General features: G+C 46.7%; 1 protein-coding gene and 1 long non-coding RNA gene across 7 annotated transcripts in view; one reads left to right on the top strand and one right to left on the bottom strand.

Moving 5' to 3' along the window:
- Positions 1 to 21,678, bottom strand: part of LOC149982609 (uncharacterized) — a 102,297-nt gene that overhangs the window by 45,683 nt on the left and 34,936 nt on the right. Inside the window, exon 3 of one of the 3 annotated variants that reach the window (XR_016497332.1) lies at positions 20,353 to 20,448. The exons of 1 other annotated variant lie outside the window; for it this stretch is intronic. This is a non-coding gene — a long non-coding RNA (uncharacterized LOC149982609). Of the gene's footprint in view, positions 1 to 20,352; positions 20,449 to 21,678 lie in introns of those variants that run through there. One more of the 3 variants, XR_016497334.1, reaches the window with a different exon arrangement.
- Positions 1 to 21,678, top strand: part of LOC110528182 (inositol 1,4,5-trisphosphate-gated calcium channel ITPR1) — a 192,358-nt gene that overhangs the window by 158,055 nt on the left and 12,625 nt on the right. For all 4 annotated transcript variants that reach the window (XM_021610040.3, XM_021610038.3, XM_090241406.1 and 1 more), the window contains 5 exons: positions 2 to 166; positions 2,185 to 2,374; positions 2,761 to 2,856; positions 4,272 to 4,405; positions 10,071 to 10,236. In XM_021610040.3, the coding sequence (XP_021465715.3) occupies positions 2 to 166; positions 2,185 to 2,374; positions 2,761 to 2,856; positions 4,272 to 4,405; positions 10,071 to 10,236 (751 nt within the window). The remainder of the gene's footprint in view (position 1; positions 167 to 2,184; positions 2,375 to 2,760; positions 2,857 to 4,271; positions 4,406 to 10,070; positions 10,237 to 21,678) is intronic.

The following is a 21,678-nucleotide window of genomic DNA, read 5'->3' as shown; positions in this document are numbered from 1 at the left end:
GGTCTGTAATAAGATCATCTTCTTGATGAGTTTTGTGGGGAACAAAGGCACGTTCACACGGGGCTACAAGGCCATGATCCTGGACTTTGAGTTCCTCTACCACCTCATGTACCTCATCATCTGTAGCCTGGGGGTCTTCGTCCATGTCTTCTTCTACAGCCTACTGGTATATTTACATATATATTCTGTATGTTAATATATATTGCTGCTGGTGAACACACAGTCATACTTAATAGGAAGCTGTCTAGCAGTATAAGCTAATGTTGGTAGAAACCTCAATGGCCAAACTCTGGTTCAAAAGCCTTTGGTGTGGCTCCGAGCACAAACAGGGCATATTTAAGACAGACAGACACAGACACAGACAGACGGCGACGCACAGACAGACGGCGACGCACAGACAGACGGCGGCGCACAGACAGACGGCGGCGCACAGACAGACGGCGGCGCACAGACAGACGGCGGCGCACAGACAGACGGCGACGCACAGACAGACGGCGACGCACAGACAGATGGCAACGCACAGACAGACGGCGGGGCACAGACAGACGGAGGCGCACAGACAGACAGACGGAGGCGCACACACAGACAGACGGCGGCGCACAGACAGATGGAGGCGCACAAACAGACGGCGGCGCACAGACAGACGGCGACGCACAGACAGACGGCGGCGCACAGACAGATGGCGGCGCACAGACAGACGGCGGCGCACAGACAGACGGAGGCGCACAAACAGACGGCGGCGCACAGACAGACGGCGACGCACAGACAGACGGAGGCGCACACACAGACAGACGGAGGCGCACAGAAAGACAGACGGAGGCGCACACACAGACAGACGGCGGCGCACAGACAGACGGAGGCGCACACACAGACAGACGGCGGCGCACAGACAGACGGAGGCGCACACACAGACAGACGGCGGGGCACAGACAGACGGAGGCGCACAGACAGACAGACGGAGGCGCACACACAGACAGACGGAGGCGCACACACAGACAGACGGCGGCGCACAGACAGACGGAGGCGCACACACAGACAGACGGCGGGGCACAGACAGACGGAGGCGCACAGACAGACAGACGGAGGCGCACACACAGACAGACGGCGGCGCACAGACAGACGGAGGCGCACAAACAGACGGCGGCGCACAGACAGACGGCGACGCACAGACAGACGGCGGCGCACAGACAGATGGCGGCGCACAAACAGACGGCGGCGCACAGACAGATGGCGGCGCACAGACAGACGGCGGCGCACAGACAGACGGCGGCGCACAGACAGACGGCGGCGCACAGACAGACGGAGGCGCACAGACAGACAGACGGAGGCGCACACACAGACAGACGGCGGCGCACAGACAGACGGCGGCGCACAGACAGACGGAGGCGCACAGACAGACAGACGGAGGCGCACACACAGACAGACGGCGGCGCACAGACAGACAGACGGAGGCGCACACACAGACAGACGGCGGCGCACAGACAGACGGCGGCGCACAGACAGACGGCGACGCACAGACAGACGGCGACACACAGACAGACGGCGGCGCACAGAAAGACGGCGGCGCACAGACAGACGGCGGCGCACAGACAGACGGCGGCGCACAGACAGACAGACGGCGGCGCACAGACAGACAGACGGAGGCGCACACACAGACAGACGGAGGCGCACACACAGACAGACGGAGGCGCACACACGGGCAGACGGAGGCGCACAGACGGGCAGACGGAGGCGCACAGACGGGCAGACGGAGGCGCACAGACAGACAGACGGAGGCGCACAGACAGGCAGACGGAGGCGCACAGACAGGCAGACGGAGGCGCACAGACGCACGCAGAAACACACGCAGACGCACGCAGACGCACGCAGGCAGACACACAGACAGACACACACACAGACATGCACAGACACACACACAGAGACACAGGCAGACACACACAAACATACACACAGACACAGGCAGACACACACACACACATTCTCTTTTTGGACAAATATATCAATCCCCCCACACACACACACAAACCTTGTATTTCCAAACTAGACAATAATACCTCTACAAAGGTCAGAAAAAAGTAATCATTCCAAACAGAAAAAACAAGAAAATCCAAGAAAATCATTTTCTGTCTTCCATTCTGTTTCTATATTAGGTCTAGCTATAACTCTGTGTTGTCTCTCGTGCAGCTCTTTGACCTGGTGTACAGGGAGGAGACTCTACTGAACGTGATAAAGAGTGTGACCCGTAACGGTCGCTCCATCGTGCTGACAGCAGTGCTGGCCCTCATCCTGGTCTACCTGTTCTCCATCGTGGGGTACATCTTCTTCAAGGATGACTTCATCCTGGAGGTGGACCGCATCCCCAACACCACTCTGGGTGAGTAGGAGACCATAGAAATATTACTTCCTGCTTTACTGCTGTGAGGGAACTCAATATGGCGTAATTGATGAGAATTGGGATGCCCGTTAATTCTATGGAGACCAGTGATGTTTATTAGGCTGGTCCCAGATCTGTTTTTGCCAACTTGCTAATTCCTCAACTCCAACAGAGTTGGTAAAACAGCACTTGGGCCAGGCTAGATGTTAATGATCTTTTTTTCACGGCTTACTGAGTTACACAGTCACACAATAACCAACATCCCTCACACCCCGGCCTGCTATAATATATAGTACAGGAAACACAATACAATATTGTTATGTGGAGGTGTTGTTCTTCCGGTTGTCATTAGCACATGTTGCTAACTAACCTGATGTCCCTTGTAGAGAACGGGGTCAGTATGCCCAATAAGCTGGTGTCTGATGGGATGTGTCAGTCTGAGAGTGGAGAGAACAACTGCACCACAGAGCTTCAAGTGGATGGTACAGTACAATACTCCAGCAAACTATATAATAATATATGGCCTACTGCAAAAGTTTCTGTCAACCAAAATCATTTCTCAAAGGCCTTTTATCAGATTACAGCATGTGATCATTATCGTGTGTGTGTGTGTGTGTGTGTGTGTGTGTGTGTGTGAGAGACAAACTAAAGCAATGATTGGCTCTGATGCAGTTGTGGCGGACTCCTGTGTTGTCATGGAGGCTTGTAACCCATGATGAAACATAATATCCTGCATCGAGGACAACCCTCCTCGGTATCAGACAAAGGCAGCTACAGCTTGTCCGATGCTCACCTTGAATTTAATTCCGCTGTTCTCGCTACATACATTCAGTCTGAAACTGCCATCCTAGAAGTCCTTAGTGTGACTTCAAAATGAAAGGCGTTGTACAAAACAAATTCATTAGCGATAGGTTAGATTCGTTAGAGACGATCCAATCAACGTTGATAGCGTCATCATGTAGGCCGGCTCTGGCCCAACCCATTGGTTTCTGGGACCAATCAGAACAGTCAGAATGTGTTCATTCTAGAAATCATAGGGGAGGGGTGCAAATCCAGACTCATCATGAAGAAGAAACGTCAGTTGGCCGGAGCGATGTGGATGGGTATCCAGGCAGATCTACTGCAGCACTGGACTGGCCTGAGGCTGCAGGGGAAACATGCTGACCATTCTGTCTATCATTCCATGTGTCACAATGCTGCCATTGGCAAGGACATTCTCACCTTTATTGTTAAGGCTCGGTTGCCGGTTCTTCCAACAAAATATAATCTAGGACTGGTACCTGCCCGGCAAACCATGACCTGTTTTGAATGTTACACACTGCGTCAAATGTAATAGGGACTGTTGCACATTTACATACTAGACATGACCGCCTCATTCACCTGATAGCCAGTGAGGTGGGAAAGCACACATCCGTAAACACTCCTGTGTAAAAGGAAGTTGATGTGTTTTCCTGTGTACCGAATCTGCCAGATATTGTCGGTGTGGGGGAGGTTTTCATTTTGGAAGTGGGTTTCTCATTTGATTGTTATAGGAAGCAGGCTTTACTGACAAGTTTCTTAAATACCAGCCCCTCGTATCATGTTTTGGAGAGCCTTGGATATATGTGCAAGTTGTTGGCACTGATATTTGGCATTCTTGTCCACGTACATAGGCTTACTGTATGTGGCCTTCAGATTGCTGGCTTGTCTAAGACTAAAGCAAAGCAACCGGTGAGGTACTGCTCTGTTTCTGCCTTTATCAGCAGCCTCTCTGTGTGGAGAAGTGGCGTTTTGTTTCCTTAAGTGTAACCAAGACCTTTGAAACGTTTGTATCCTTTGTGTAATGTGATTTGTGGATTCAAATGAATTATTTAAAATGTGTGTGTGCTTAACCCTCCTACCTGTCCCTCTCCCTCAGACTTGTTGGATGACATGGAGGATGGCAAGGAGCGTACATGTGACTCTCTGCTCATGTGTATCGTCACTGTGCTGAGCCACGGCCTGAGGAGTGGAGGGGGGGTGGGAGACGTCCTGAGAAAGCCCTCCAAAGAGGTAAGCACACAGACCAGACCCCCACCCAGCACACTCTGGAGAGAACACAAAGTGTCTCAGCGTAAGACTGCTGATCTAGCGACAGTTCAGCTTTTTAAATCATGAAGAAGAAGGACCTGATCCGAGACCAACACATACTTTGAGATTTTCTGAATACCGATCCAGACCCAGTTCTAATATAGAGTTCAGTATCATCTGTAGAGTTGAGATTTTGTTGATAGCAATAGATATTTTCCTCAGAACCATTCCTGCTGTTTGGCCTCCTCCCTGTGTGGAACTTGGTACGGTCTGGAAATACACTATATACATTGCCTTGCGAAAGTATTCGGCCCCCTTGAACTTTGCGACCTTTTGCCACATTTCAGGCTTCAAACATAAAGATATAAAACAGTATTTTTTTGTGAAGAATCAACAACAAGTGGGACACAATCATGAAGTGGAACGAAATTTATTGGATATTTCAAACTTTTTTAACAAATCAAAAACTGAAAAATTGGGCGTGCAAAATTATTCAGCCCCCTTAAGTTAATACTTTGTAGCGCCACCTTTTGCTGCGTTTACAGCTGCAAGTCACTTGGGGTATGTCTCTATCAGTTTTGCACATCGAGAGACTGACATTTTTTCCCATTCCTCCTTGCAAAACAGCTCGAGCTCAGTGAGGTTGGATGGAGAGCATTTGTGAACAGCAGTTGTCATTTCTTTCCACAGATTCTCGATTGGATTCAGGTCTGGACTTTGACTTGGCCATTCTAACACCTGGATATGTTTATTTTTGAACCATTCCATTGTAGATTTTGCTTTATGTTTTGGATCATTGTCTTGTTGGAAGACAAATCTCCGTCCCAGTCTCAGGTCTTTTGCAGACTCCATCAGATTTTCTTCCAGAATGGTCCTGTATTTGGCTCCATCCATCTTCCCATCAATTTTAACCATCTTCCCTGTCCCTGCTGAAGAAAAGCAGGCCCAAACCATGATGCTGCCACCACCATGTTTGACAGTGGGGATGGTGTGTTCAGCTGTGTTGCTTTTACGCCAAACATAACGTTTTGCATTGTTGCCAAAAAGTTCAATTTTGGTTTCATCTGACCAGAGCACCTTCTTCCACATGTTTGGTGTGTCTCCCAGGTGGCTTGTGGCAAACTTTAACCGACACTTTTTATGGATATCTTTAAGAAATGGCTTTCTTCTTGCCACTCTTCCATAAAGGCCAGATTTGTGCAATATACGACTGATTGTTGTCCTATGGACAGAGTCTCCCACCTCAGCTGTAGATCTCTGCAGTTCATCCAGAGTGATCATGGGCCTCTTGGCTGCATCTCTGATCAGTCTTCTCCTTGTATGAGCTGAAAGTTTAGAGGGACGGCCAGGTCTTGGTAGATTTGCAGTGGTCTGATACTCCTTCCATTTCAATATTATCGCTTGCACAGTGCTCCTTGGGATGTTTAAAGCTTGGGAAATATTTTTGTATCCAAATCCGGCTTTAAACTTCTTCACAACAGTATCTCGGACCTGCCCGGTGTGTTCCTTGTTCTTCATGATGCTCTCTGAGCTTTTAACGGACCTCTGAGACTATCACAGTGCAGGTGCATTTATACGGAGACTTGATTACACACAGATGGATTGTATTTATCATCATTAGTCATTTAGGTCAACATTGGATCATTCAGAGATCCTCACTGAACTTCTGGAGAGAGTTTGCTGCACTGAAAGTAAAGGGGCTGAATAATTTTGCACGCCCAATTTTTCAGTTTTCGATTTGTTAAAAAAGTTTGAAATATCCAATAAATGTCGTTCCACTTCGTGATTGTGTCCCACTTGTTGTTGATTCTTCACAAAAAAATACAGTTTCATATGTTTGAAGCCTGAAATGTGGCAAAAGGTTGCAAAGTTCAAGGGGGGCGAATACTTTCGCAAGGCACTGTGTATATATATATATATATATATATATATATATATATATATATATATATGAGTATGTGGACACCCCTTCAAATTAGTGGATTTGTCCTCTACACCTGTTGTTGACAGGTGGATAAATCGAGCACACAGCCATGCAATCTCCATGGACAAACATTGGCAGTAGAATGGCCTTACTGAAGAGCTCAGTGACTTTCAATGTGGCACCGTCATAGGATGCCACCTTTCCAACAAGTCAGTTCCTCAAATGTTTGCCCTGCTAGAGCTGCCCCGGTCAACTGTAAGTGCTGTTATTGTGAAGTGTAAAGATCTAGGAGTGACAACGGCTCAGCCGCTAAGTGGTAGGCCACACAAGCTCACAGAACGGGAGCGCCGAGTGATGAAGCGTGTCTGTCCTCGGTTTCAACACTCACTACCGAGTTCCAAACTGCCTCTGGAAGCAACGTCAGCACAATAACTGTTCATTGGATGCGGGTTTCTATGGCTGAGCAGACGCACACAAGACTAAGATGACCATGCCCAATGCCAAGCGTTGGCTGGAGTGGCGTTAAGCTCGTCGCAATTGGACTCTGGAGCAGTGTAAACGTGTTCTCTGGAGTGATGAATCACGCTTCACCATCTGGCAGTTCGACGGGCGAATCTGGGTTTAGCGGATTCCAGGAGAAAGCTACCTGTTCTAATGCAAAGTGCCAACTAAAGTTTGGTGGATGAGGAATAACAGTCTGGGGCTGTTTTTCATGGTCCGGGCTAGGCCCCTTAGTTCCAGTGAGGCGGCAGGTAGCCTAGTGGTTAGAGCGTTGGACTTGGAAAGGTTCCAAGATCGAATCCCAGAGCTGACAAAGTAAAAATCTGTGGTTCTGCCCCTGAACAAGACAGTTAACCCACAGTTCCTAGACCATCATTGATAATAAGAATTTGTTCTTAACTGACTTGCCTAGTTAAATAAAGGTCAAAAAATAAAATAATTAAAGTAAATCTTAACGCTACAGCATACAATGACATTCTAGACGATTCTGTGCTTCCAACTTTGTGGCAACAGTTTGAGGAAGGCCATTTTCTTGTTTCAGCATAACAATGCCCCCATGCACAAAGCGAGGTCCATACAGAAATGGTTTGTCGAGATCAGTGTGGAAGAACTTGACTGACCTCAACTCCATCGAACACTTTTGAGATAAATTGGAACGCCGACTCCGAGCCAGGCCTAATCGTCAAACATCACTGCCTGACCTCACTAAAGCTCTTGTGGCTGACTGGAAGCAAGTCTCCACACCAATGCTCCATCATTTAGTGAAAATCCTTCCCAGAAGAGTTGAGGCTGTTATAGCAGCAAAGCCGGCACCAACTTCATATTAATGCCCATGATTTTGGAATGAGATGTTCGACGAGCACGTGTCCACATACTTTTGGTCATGTAGTGTAGGTTTCCTCCGAACTCATAGAGCCTCATAGAGAAATGTCTACTCATGTCTTGAACTGGTACACAAACTGTGTACCTCCTAAGAAGGTCATTTGACCTGTAGCCTACATTTGATAATAATGGCAGTTAATTATTTTTTTTACTTAAAAAAAATAATAACTTTAACTAGAAACTTTTAAATATCAATCTTTATTTATACAGCACATTTCAGGCATGGAATGCAACTCAATGTGCTTTACATGGAAAAAACAAATAAAAAACTATAAAAATAGAAAAATGTACTACACAACAAACATAACATAAAAAAAACTAAAGAATGACACAAACTAAAGAACTAAAAAGGAAAAGCAAAGCTAAAAATAATCTATTTTAAATATGTCCACAGTGTTCGCCCCCCTCAGGTTCTCTGGCAGGGGGCATAATAACTAAAGGCTGCCTCTCTCTCCATACCTCTTGGTCTTAGATAGTTAAAAGGTCAGTGCTAGAGGACCTGAGGGATCTACTGGATACATAACTTAAAAGCATGTCTGACATGTATTGGGGTGCACAATCGTGGATTGATTTAAAAACCAATAGAATCATCTTAGAATGAATTCTAAAACTCACAGGCAGCCAATGCAGAGACATTAACACCGGTGTAATGTGTGCTCTCTGGTCTTGGTCAGTACCCGTGCTGCAGCATTCTGTATGTTTTGCAGTTGACCAATGGCTTTCTTGTGTAGACCAGACAGGAGAGCATTACAGTAGTCAAGCCTGCTTGTAATACAAGCATAGATGAATCTCTCTGTATCAGCCTGAGAGAGAAACGGTCGCACCTTGGCAATGTTCCAAATGTGGTCAAAAAAGCAGTTTTGGTCACATTGTGTGATTCAAAATGTTGTTCATAATCTAAAATAACACCTAGGTTTTTTACCTGCTGTATTGCTTGTGAATTAAAATGTGCGGCTAGATTCTCTCTGCTTTGGCCCCAACAATAAATACTCTTGATTTAGCTGGAGGAAGTTGTGAGCCATCCAAGTATTTAAATCACTAATGCAGTCTAATAATTTATCCGTGGAGCTAAAATTCTCTGGTGACACAAAAATGTAAAGTTGCGTATCGTGTTTGTAGCAGTGAAAATCAATGCTGTGCGTTCTGATAACCCTCCCAAGGGGTAGCATACTGTATATAAACTGAACAGTTCCGGACCCAAAATCAAAAATTTGTGGAATGCCACGTGATATGTATTTTCTCAAAGGTTTGATTTTGGGTCCGGTACTGTTCAGTTTATGACACTCTTGACCGGTTAAATAGGTCCTAAACCAATTTAGAACTGGACCGGAGAGACCAACCCACTTCTCCAGTCTGTCCAGAAGGACATCATGGTCAACCGTGTCGAATGCAGCACTTAAATCTAAGAGTACAAGGACAGAGAGCTAAATATTTTCAGTGCAAAGCTTTTTAATCTTTGCCCACAAAGCTGTAAAATGCTTGTTAAGGTTAAAAAGAGGTGCTTGACGAGAGAAGAGCCTGTATACGGTGCCTGACATTTCAGCCTGTTTGCGTAACTGTTTCTTGTGGTCGTAACTGTGTGACATCTGGCCGCTTGCACCTGTGTTCTTATGTTTCAAATCAACACACATGATTCAGGGCCGATTAGGCTAAGTCCCTGCTCATAACCAATGGCCCCTGTTCTGCCTTTATGTAAAAACCAGGGCCGTGTTCAATATAGTCACCAAATGGAAGGAACAGGGAGGGACTACCTGGACCTGTCCAATAAGAGACAGTCATTTCCACCTTTCATTGCAAAACATTTTCAGTTGTGTACCCAAATAAACAGGCCACGCTATCTCTCTGACCCAGGTCACGTCATCATATGTCAGCCCAGTATGATACTGGGCCCCACTTTCACTGTCTAACATTTGGCTTTTTTCTGACCTTATTGTCAGTGTGTGTTATATGTTCTGTGTGTTATTTCTTTGTGTTACATGTGCTGTATGTTATTGTTTTAAATGTTATGTGTTTAATCCACAGGTGGGCAACTCCATCCTGAAGGGTCACAGTGTGTCCAGTCCACTAAATCAACTAATACTGCTTTACATTGATTTCATTTATTTGATTGGTTAAATAAGTTTATAGGTTGAGCTGTTAGTGGTGGGTTGGACCAAAAATCTGTTGGTCATCTCTGGTTTAGTCTGTACACCCCACACTTTGTCAATTTCTACTCAAAGTACCAACAATAATAGCTATAGTGTGGTACAGTACTGTATATGTTGTTACCTGGAGTTTATAATGCTTTATAATGTGTTATAACCACTCCTCTCCCTCCAATCCCCCTTTCTCTCTTTGTAGGAGCCTCTGTTTGCGGCCAGGGTGATCTACGACTTGCTCTTCTTCTTCATGGTCATCATCATCGTCCTCAACCTTATCTTCGGAGTCATTATCGACACCTTTGCAGACCTGAGGAGTGAGAAACAGAAGAAGGAAGAGGTCCTGAAGACCACCTGCTTCATATGCGGTGAGAAGACATAGCTGCCCTGTCTCTAGCCTGAAAAGAACAGAACTACTAGTCACAACTGGGGTAGCCATGTATTCTGAATCGTTTGTTTTCAGTTGCTTAGTAGAAAACTGGCATATCAATGTAGGTTTGTTGTATTTTACAAGATATGGTTACATGGTATTTCATCTGGATGGGTGTCACCTCATGAGTAAGCGCAAGTCCTGAGTATGACAGGAGTATGCAGGTAGTGCACACACACCCTCATGAGTAAGCACAAGTCCTTAGCTTGACCTTCTTCAATGTATGTTAGTTTACTGCTGTCCTTCCCTCTTTTCTCCCTGTACAGTGTCTCTCTTTCCTCCCCTTTTCTCTAGAAGACTGAGTCATGGAGGCTTCCTGCCTGCCCAGCACTCCTTTCTTCTCTCTCAGCCAGTCAGGTTGTGGGCCCCAGTGGGCAGCAGATATATTAGTATTAGTCCAGGACCTGTACTCACATAGTAGGATCAGTTTTCCCTTTTAAATCATATTGAATAAGAGGTGGGGTGGGGGGGTCCTAGATTATCACTCCTACCATTATACTTTTTTGAACAAGGCCCTGGTCTGTTGTCGGGTTAGGCTGTATGTCTGTGGAGGTGGTCTATGACTCACACACGTTACATAAAGCCTGATCGGGGGGGGGCACGGCCCCGTCGTCATGGTTTCATGTGGGAACTGAAGCAAAGAGGAGATGGGAGCGAGATTAGAGGGATTGTCTCCCATCACAGAGAAAGAGATGGTTCTTCAAGCCACTGACTTTGTCTCCTCTCAGCCCCTCCTACAGTTAAAGTATTGCCTTTGTGCCTCTTCCAGTGCAATCAGAAAGTATTCAGACCCCTAGACTTTTTCCTCATTTAGTTATGTTACAGCCTTATTCTAAAATGTATAACATTTGTTTTTCCTCATCAATCTAGACACAATGCCTACATACAACACTTAATGTTTTTTTTATCAGTTCCTGTTCGTTTTTTTATGTATTATTTCTTACATAGTTAGCCCAGAATATGTTAAGTGTTATTACATACACCCAGGAAGAACTACTGGATATGAGTGTGACGTCAACTTATCAACATTACGACCAGGAATACGACTTTCCCGAAGCAGATCCTTTTTTCGGACCACCACCCAGGATATTGGATCTAATCCCAGAGGCCGACACAACAACGTCGCCGTAGGAGAGGTAGACAGCGGCCTCCTGGTCAGACTTCGAAGGCGTGCACACCACCCACCGCTTCCGAGCATATTACTCGTCAATGTCCAGTCTCTAGACAACAAGGTGAACGAAATTAGGGCAAGGGTTGCCTTCCAGAGAGACATCAGAGATTGTAACATTCTCTGTTTCACCGAAACATGGCTCACTCTGGATATATTGTCGGAGTCGGTACAGTCACCTGGTTGATTCATGCATCATGCCGACAGAAACAAACATCTCTCTGGTAAGAAGGCGGGCAGGGGTGTATGCTTCATGATTAACAGCTCATTGCGTAATCATAACAACATAAAGGAGGAACTCAAGTCATTTTGTTCACCTGACCTAGAATTATATACAATCTAAAGCTGACCACATTATCTCCCAAGAGAATCCTCTTTGATTATAGTCACAGCCGTGTACAGTTGTGGCCAAAAGTTTTAATTTCCACAAAGTTTGCTGCTTCAGTGTATTTTAGATATTTTTGTCAAATGTTACAATGGAATACTGAAGTATAATTACAAGTGTCAAAGGCTTTTATTGACAATTACATGAAGTTGATGCAAAGAGTCGAAAAGCAGTGTTGACCCTTCTTTTCCAAGACCTCTGCAATCTACCCTGGCATGCTGTCAATTAACTTCTGAGACAGATCCTGACTGATGCAGTCCATTCTTGCATAATCAATGCTTGGAGTTTGTCAGAATTTGTGGGTTTTTGTTTGTCCACCCGCCTCTTGAGGGTTGACCACAAGTTCTCAATGGGATTAAGGTCTGGGGAGTTTCCTGGCCATGGACCCAAAATATTGATGTGTTGTTCCCCAAGCCACTTAGTTATCACTTTTGCCTTATGGCAAGGTGCTCCATCATGCTGGAAAAGGCATTGTTCGTCACCAAACTGTTCCTGGATGGGTGGGAGAAGTTGCTCTCGGGAGATGTGTTGGTACCATTCTTTATTCATGGCTGTGTTTTGGCAAAATTGTGAGTGAGCCCACTCCCTTGGCTGAGAAGCAACCCCACACATGAATGGTCTCAGGATGCTTTACTGTTGGCATGACACAGGACTGATGGTAGCGCTCACCTTGTCCGGACAAGCTTTTTTTTGGATGCCCCAAACAATCGGAAAGAGGATTCATCAGAGAAAATGACTTTACCGCAGTCCAATCCCTGTACCTTTTGCAGAATATCAGTTTGTCCCTGATGTTTTTTCCTGGAGAGATGTGGCATCTTTGCTGCCCTTCTTGACACCAGGCCATCCTCCAAAAGTCTTTGCCTCACTGTGCGTGCAGATTCTCTCACACCTGCCTGCTGCCATTCCTGAGCAAGCTCTGTACTGGTGGTGCCCCGATCCCGGAGACGGTCCTGGTGCTTGCTGGACTTTCTTGGGCGCCATGAAGCCTTCTTCACAACAATTGAACTGCGCTCTTTGAAGTTCTTGATGATCCGATAAATGGTTGATTTAGGTGCAATCTTACTGGCAGCAATATCCTTGCCTGTGGAGTCCTTTTTGTGCAAAGCAATGATGACGGCATGTGTTTCCTTGCAGGTAACCATGTTTGACAGAGGAAGAACAATGATTCCAAGCACTACACTCCTTTTGAAGCTTTGTCTGTTATTCGAACTCAATCAGCATGACAGAGTGATCTCCAGCCTTGTCCTCGTCAACACTCACACCTGTGTTAACGAGAGAATCACTGACATGATGTCAGCTGGTCCTTTTGTGTCAGGGCTGAAATGCAGTAGAAATGTTTTTGGGGGATTCAGTTCATTTGCATGACAAAGCGGTATTTTGCAATTAATTGCAATTCATCTGATCACTCTTCATAACATTCTGGAGTATATGCAAATTGCCATCATACAAACTGAGGCAGCAGACTTTGGAAATTAATATTTGTGTAATTTTTTGGGCCAAATTTTGGCCACGTCTGTATATCCCCCCATGCACATACCTTGATGGCCCTCAAGGAACTTCACTGGACTCTATGTAAACTGGAAACCATATATCCCGAGGCTGCATTCATTGTGTAGCTGGGGATTTTTAACAAAGTTAATTTCAGAACAAGGCCACCTATATTCTACCAGCACATTGACTGTAGCACCCACGCGGGCTATACACTGGACCACTGCTACTCTAGCTTCCGCGATGCATACAAGGCCCTCCCTTCGGCAAATCCGACCACAACTCTATCTTGCTCCTACCGTCCCATAGGCAGAAACTCAAACAGGATGTACCCATAACTAAAAACCATTCAATGCTGGTCTGACCAATCGGAATCCACGCTTCAGGATTGTTTTGATCACGTGGACTGGGAAATGTTCCGGGAAGGCTCAGAAAATAACATTGATTTATCAAAATCAAATCAAATTTATTTATATAGCCCTTCGTACATCAGCTGATATCTCAAAGTGCTGTACAGAAACCCAGCCTAAAACCCCAAACAGCAAGCAATGCAGGTGTAGAAGCACGGTGGCTAGGAAAAACTCCCTAGAAAGGCCAAAACCTAGGAAGAAACCTAGAGAGGAACCAGGCTATGTGGGGTGGCCAGTCCTCTTCTGGCTGTGCCGGGTGGAGCTTATAACAGAACATGGCCAAGATGTTCAAATGTTCATAAATGACCAGCATGGTCAAATAATAATAATTACAGGCAGAACAGTTGAAACTGGAGCAGCAGCACGGCCAGGTGGACTGGGGACAGCAAGGAGTCATCAGGTAGTCCTGAGGCATGGTCCTAGGGTCCTCCGAGAGAGAGAAAGAAAGAGAGAGAATTAGAGAGGGCATACTTAAATTCACACAGGACAACGGATAGGACAGGAGAAGTACTCCAGATATAACAAACTGACCCTAGCCCCCCGACACAAACTACTGCAGCATAAATACTGGAGGCTGAGACAGGAGGGGTCAGGAAACACTGTGGCCCCATCCGAGGACACCCCCGGACAGGGCCAAACAGGAAGGATATAACCCCACCCACTTTGCCAAAGCACAGCCCCCACACCACTAGAGGGATATCTTCAACCACCAACTTACCATCCTGAGACAAGGCCGAGTATAGCCCACAAAGATCTCCGCCACGGCACAACCCAAGGGGGGGCGCCAACCCAGACAGGAAGATCACATCAGTGACTCAACCCACTCAAGTGACGCACCCCTCCCAGGGACGGTATGAAAGATCCCTAGTAAAGCCAGTGACTCAGCCCCTGTAATAGGGTTAGAGGCAGAGAATCCCAGTGGAAAGAGAGGAACCGGCCAGGCAGAGACAGCAAGGGCGGTTCGTTGCTCCAGAGCCTTTCCGTTCACCTTCCCACATTTATACGCTGATTCGATGAGTGAGTTTATAAGGAAGTGCCTTGGAGATGTTGTACCCACTGTGACTGACTATGAAAACCTACCCTAACCAGAAACCGTGGATAGATGGCGGCATTCGCACAAAACTGAAAGCGCGAACCACCGCATTCAACCATGGAAAGATGTCAGGGGAATATGGCCAAAAATAAACAGTGTAGATATTCTCTCTGCAAGGCAATCAAATAAGTAAAATGTCGGTATAGGGACAAAGTGAAGTCGACTTTTCAACGGCTCAGACACGAGACGTATGTGGCAGGGTCTACAGGCAATTACGGACTACAAAAATAAACTTGTTAACCCTTGCAAGGCTGCTGGCCCAGACGGCATCCCTAGCCGCGTCCTCAGAGCATGCGCAGACCAGCTGGCTGGTGTGTTTACAGACATATTCAATCACTCCCTATCCCAGTCTGCTGTCCCCACATGCTTCAAGACGGCCACCATTGTTCCTGTACCAAAGAAGGTAAAGATAACTGAACTAAATTACTATTGCCCTGTAGCACTCACTTCTGTCATCATGAAGTGCTTTGACAGACTAGTCAAGGACCATATCACCTCCACCTTACCTGCCACCCTAGACCCACTTCAGTTTGATTACTGCTCCAACAGGTCCACAGACGATGCAAATGCCATCACACTGCACACTGCCCTATCCCATCTGGACAAGAGGAATACCTATGTTAGAATGCTTTTCATTGACTACAGCTCAGCATTCAACACCATAGTACCCTCCAAGCGCATCTTTAAGCTTAAGGCCTGGGTCTCACCCTCACCCTGTGCAACTGGATCCTGGACTTTCTGATGGGCCGCTCCCAGGTGGTGAAGGTAGGAAACAGCATCTCCACTTGCCTGGTCCTCAACACTGGTGCCCCACAAGGTTGTGTGTTCAGCCCCCTCCTGTACTCCCTGTTCACTCATGACTGGTGGCCATGCACGCCTCCAACTCAATCATCAAGTTTGCAGACGATGCAACCGTAGTGGGCTTGATTACCAACAACAACGAGCCTACAGGGAGGAGGTGAGGGCCCTCGAAGTGTGGTGTCAGGAAAACAACCTCTCACTTGAGAGGGAGATGATCGTGGACTTCAGGGAACAGCAGAGGGAGCACCCCCCTATCCACATCGACGGGACAGCAGTGGAGAAGGTGGAAAGTTTAAAGTTCCTGGGCGTACACATCACGGACAACCTGAAATGGTCCACCCACAGTAGTGGAGGCTGAAGAAATTTGGCTTGTCACCAAAACCCTTATAATTTTACAGATGCACAATTGAGAGCATCCTGTCAGACTGTATCACCACCTGATGCGGCAACTGCACTGCAAGGTTCTCCAGGGGGTAGTGCGGTCTGCACAACGCATCACCGGGAGCAAACTACCTGCTCTCCAGAACACCTACAGCAGCCGATGTCACAAGAAGGCCAAAAAAATCCTCAAGGACAACAACCAACCGAGCCACGGCCTGTTAACCCCGCTACCATCCAGAAGGCGAGGTCAAGTACAGGTGCATTAAAGCTGGGACCGAGAGACTGAAAAACAGCTTCTGTCTCAAGGCCATCAGACTGTTAAACAGCCATCACTAACACAGAGGCTGCTGCCTACATACAGACTCAAATCATTAGCTACTTCAATAAATTGATCATTAGTCACTTTAAATAATGGCACTTTAATAATGTTTACATATCTTACATTACTCATCTCATATGTATATACTGTGTTTTATACCATCTATTGCATCTTGCCTATTGCATCTTGCCATCGCTCATCCATATATTTATATGTAAATATTCTTATTCCATCCCTTTACATTTCAAATCAAATGGTATTAGTCACATGCACTGAAACAACACGTGTAGACCTTACAGTGAAATGCTTACTTACGAGCCCCTAACCAACAATGCAGTTTTTAAAAAATGACAAAAGAAATAAAGTAAAAAGTAATTAAAGGAGCAGCAGCAAAATAACAATAGTGAGACTATATACAGAGGGGGCACAGGTACAATGTGCGGGGGCACCCGGTAAGTTGAGGTAATATGTACATGTAGGTAGAGTTATTAAAGTGACTGTGCATAGATGATAACAGAGTACCAGCGGTGTAAAAGAGGAGGGGGGGGGGTGAAATGCAAATAGTCCGGGTAGCCATTTGATTAGGTGTTCCGGAGTCTTATGGCTTGGGGGTAGAAGCTGTTTAGAATCCTCTTGGACCTAGACTTGGCACTCAGGTACCGCTTGCCGTGCGGTAGTAGAGAGAACAGTCTATGACTAGGGTGGCTGGAGTCTTTGACCATTTTTATAGCCTTCCACTGACTCCGCCTGGATGGAAGGAAGCTTGGCCCCAGTGATGTACTGGGCCGTTCACACTACCCTCTGTAGTGCCTTGTGGTTGGAGGCCATACCAGTCAGTGATGCTCTCAATGTTGCAGCTATAGAACCTTTTGAGGATCTGAGGACCTATGCCAAATCTTTTCAGTCTCCTGAGGGGGAATAGGTTTTGTCGTGCCCTCTTCACGACTGTCTTGGTGTGCTTGGACCATGTTAGTTTATTGGGGATGTGGACACCAAGGAACTTGAAGCTCTCAACCTGCCTGTTTCTGGGATAATGGTGTTGATGTGAGTGTGTATAAGGTAGTTGTGGAATTGTTAGATTACTTTTTAAATCAAATCAAATTGTATTGGTCACATACACATGGTTAGCAGATGTTAATGCGAGTGTAGCGAAATGCTTGTGCTTCTAGTTCCGACCATGCAGTAATATCTAACAAGTAATCTAACAATTCCACAACAACTACCCTATACACACAAGTGTGAAGGAATGAATAAGAATATGTACATATAAATATATGGATGAGCGATGGCCGAACGGCATAGGCAGGATGCAGTAGATGGTATAGAGTACAGTATATACATATGAGATTAGTAATGTAGGGTATGTAAACATTATTTAAAGTGACTAGTGATACATTTATTATATCCAATTTTTTATTATTCATGTGGCTTGAGATTTGAGTCAGTATGTTGGCAGCAGCCACTCAATGTTAGTGATGGCTGTTCAACAGTCTGATGGCCTGGAGATAGAAGCTGTTTTTCAGTCTCTCGGTCCCAGCTTCGATGCACCTGTACTGACCTCGCCTTCTGGATGATAGCGGGGTGAAGACAGTGGCTCGGGTGGTTGTTGTCCTTGGTGATCGTTTTGGCCTTCCTGTGACATCGGGTGGTGTAGGTGTCAGGGCAGGTAGTTTGCCCCCGGTGATGCGTTGTGCAGACCTCACTACCCTCTGGAGAGCCTTGTGGTTGTGGGCGGAGCAGTTGCTGTACCAGGCGGTGATACAGCCCGATACAGCCCGACAGGATGCTCTCGATTGTGCATCTGTGACAAGCCAAATTTCTTCAGCCTCCTGATGTTGAAGAGGCACTGTTGCGCCTTCTTCACCACGCTGTCTGTGTGGGTGGACCATTTCAGTTTGTTTGTGATGTGTACGCCCAGGAACTTTCCACCTTCTCCACTACTGTCCTATCGATGTGGATAGGGGGTGCTCCCTCTGCTGTTTCCTGAAGTCCACGATCATCTTCTTTGTTTTGTTGACATTGAGTGTGATGTTGCTTTCCTGACACCACACTCCGAGGGCCCTCAACTCCTCCCTGTAGGCCGTCTCGTCATTGTTGGTAATCAAGCCTACCACTGTAGTGTCGTCTGCAAACTTGATGATTGAGTTGGAGGCGTGCATGGCCACGCAGTCATGGGTGAACAGGGAGTACAGGGCTGAGAACGCACCCTTGTGGGGCCCCAGTGTTCAGGATCAGGCCCAGGGTCTCAAGCTTAATGACAGGTTTGGAGGGCACTATGGTGTTAAATGCTGAGCTGTAGTCGATGAACAGGATTCTTTCATAGGTATTCTTCTTGTCCAGATGGGTTAGTGCAGTGTGATTGCGATTGCGTTGTCTGTGGACCTATTGCGGCGGTAAGCAAATTGGAGTGGGTCAAGGGTGTCAGGTAGAGTGGAGGTGATATGATCCTTGACTAGTCTCTCAAAGCACTTCATGATGACGGCAGTAAGTTCTACAGGGCGATAGTCGTTTAGCTCAGTTACCTTAGCTTTCTTGGGGACAGGAACAATGGTGGCCCTCTTGAAGCATGTGGGAACAGTAGACTGGGATAGGGATTGATTCAATATGTCCAATTGATTCAATATGCTCTGAGGGCGCAGCTAGGGATGCCTTCTGGGCCTGCAGCCCTGCAAGGGTTAACACGTTTAAATGTTTTACTCACGTTGACTGCGGTGAAGGAGACTGCAGGTTTTGGTAGCGGGCTGTGTCAGTGGCACTGTATTGTCCTAAAAGCGAGCAAAGAAGTTGTTTAGTTTGTCTGGGAGCAAGACATCGGGGTCTGCGACGGGGCTGGTTTTCTTTTTGTAGTCCGTGATTGACTATAGACCCTGCCACATTCCTCTCATGTCTGAGCCGTTGAATTGCGACTGTACTTTGTCTCTATACTGACGCGTAGCTTGTTTGATTGCCTTGCGAATGGAATAGCTACACTGTTTGTATTCGGTCATGTTTCTGGTTGCCTTGCCCTGATTAAAAGCAGTGGATCGCGCTTTCAGTTTTGCGCGAATGCTCTGACATCAATCCACGGTTTCTGGTTGGGGAAGGTTTTAATAGTCACTGTTGATACAACATCACCGATGCACTTGCTAATAAACTCGCTCACCGAATCAGCGTATACATCAATGTTTTTGTTCGACGCTATCCGGAACATATCCCAGTCCACGTGATCGAAGCAATCTTGAAGCGTGGAATCAGCGTTGAACAGACCTGAGCATGGGCGTTTCCTGTTTTAGTTTCTGTCTATAGGCTGGGAGCAACAAATTGGAGACGTGGTCAGATTTGCCGAAAGGAGGGCGAGGGAAGGCTTTGTAAGCGTCGCGGAAGTTAGAGTAACAAAGATCCAGGGTTTTCCCAGCCCTGGTCGTGCATTCGATATGCTGATAAGATTTAGGGAGCCTTGTTTTCAGATTAGCCTTTTTAAATTTCCAAGCTACAATAAATGCAGCCTCAGAATGTGTTTTCCAGTTTACATAGAGTCCATTGAAGTTCTTTCAGGGCCGTCGAGGTGACTGCTTGGGGGGGGATGTACACGACTTTGATTATAATCGAAGAAAATTCTCTTGGTAGATAATGCAGTCGGCATTTGATTGTAAGGAATTCTATTTCAGGTGAACAAAAGGACTTGAGTTCCTGTATGTTGTTATGATCACACCATGACTCGTTAATCATAAGGCATACACCCCCGCCCCTCTTCTTACCAGAGAGATGTTTGTTTCTGTCGGCGCAATACGTGAAGAAACCAGGTGGCTGTACTGACTCTGATAGCGTATCCCGAGTGAGTCATGTTTCTGTGAAACAGAGAATGTTACAATCTCTGTCTCTCTGGAAGACAAAACGTAGACCTAGAGAGGAACCAGGCTATGTGGGGTGGCCAGTCCTCTTCTGGCTGTGCCGGGTGGAGCTTATAACAGAACATGGCCAAGATGTTCAAATGTTCATAAATGACCAGCATGGTCAAATAATAATAATTACAGGCAGAACAGTTGAAACTGGAGCAGCAGCACGGCCAGGTGGACTGGGGACAGCAAGGAGTCATCAGGTAGTCCTGAGGCATGGTCCTAGGGTCCTCCGAGAGAGAGAAAGAAAGAGAGAGAATTAGAGAGGGCATACTTAAATTCACACAGGACAACGGATAGGACAGGAGAAGTACTCCAGATATAACAAACTGACCCTAGCCCCCCGACACAAACTACTGCAGCATAAATACTGGAGGCTGAGACAGGAGGGGTCAGGAAACACTGTGGCCCCATCCGAGGACACCCCCGGACAGGGCCAAACAGGAAGGATATAACCCCACCCACTTTGCCAAAGCACAGCCCCCACACCACTAGAGGGATATCTTCAACCACCAACTTACCATCCTGAGACAAGGCCGAGTATAGCCCACAAAGATCTCCGCCACGGCACAACCCAAGGGGGGGCGCCAACCCAGACAGGAAGATCACATCAGTGACTCAACCCACTCAAGTGACGCACCCCTCCCAGGGACGGTATGAAAGATCCCTAGTAAAGCCAGTGACTCAGCCCCTGTAATAGGGTTAGAGGCAGAGAATCCCAGTGGAAAGAGAGGAACCGGCCAGGCAGAGACAGCAAGGGCGGTTCGTTGCTCCAGAGCCTTTCCGTTCACCTTCCCACATTTATACGCTGATTCGATGAGTGAGTTTATAAGGAAGTGCCTTGGAGATGTTGTACCCACTGTGACTGACTATGAAAACCTACCCTAACCAGAAACCGTGGATAGATGGCGGCATTCGCACAAAACTGAAAGCGCGAACCACCGCATTCAACCATGGAAAGATGTCAGGGGAATATGGCCAAAAATAAACAGTGTAGATATTCTCTCTGCAAGGCAATCAAATAAGTAAAATGTCGGTATAGGGACAAAGTGAAGTCGACTTTTCAACGGCTCAGACACGAGACGTATGTGGCAGGGTCTACAGGCAATTACGGACTACAAAAATAAACTTGTTAACCCTTGCAAGGCTGCTGGCCCAGACGGCATCCCTAGCCGCGTCCTCAGAGCATGCGCAGACCAGCTGGCTGGTGTGTTTACAGACATATTCAATCACTCCCTATCCCAGTCTGCTGTCCCCACATGCTTCAAGACGGCCACCATTGTTCCTGTACCAAAGAAGGTAAAGATAACTGAACTAAATTACTATTGCCCTGTAGCACTCACTTCTGTCATCATGAAGTGCTTTGACAGACTAGTCAAGGACCATATCACCTCCACCTTACCTGCCACCCTAGACCCACTTCAGTTTGATTACTGCTCCAACAGGTCCACAGACGATGC

Source organism: Oncorhynchus mykiss, chromosome 7 (genome assembly GCF_057628025.1).
Source record: "Oncorhynchus mykiss isolate SJ-2025 chromosome 7, ASM5762802v1, whole genome shotgun sequence".
In the NCBI taxonomy this organism is placed as follows: Eukaryota; Metazoa; Chordata; class Actinopteri; order Salmoniformes; family Salmonidae; genus Oncorhynchus; species Oncorhynchus mykiss.
This window is presented reverse-complemented; position numbering and strand designations above follow the sequence as displayed.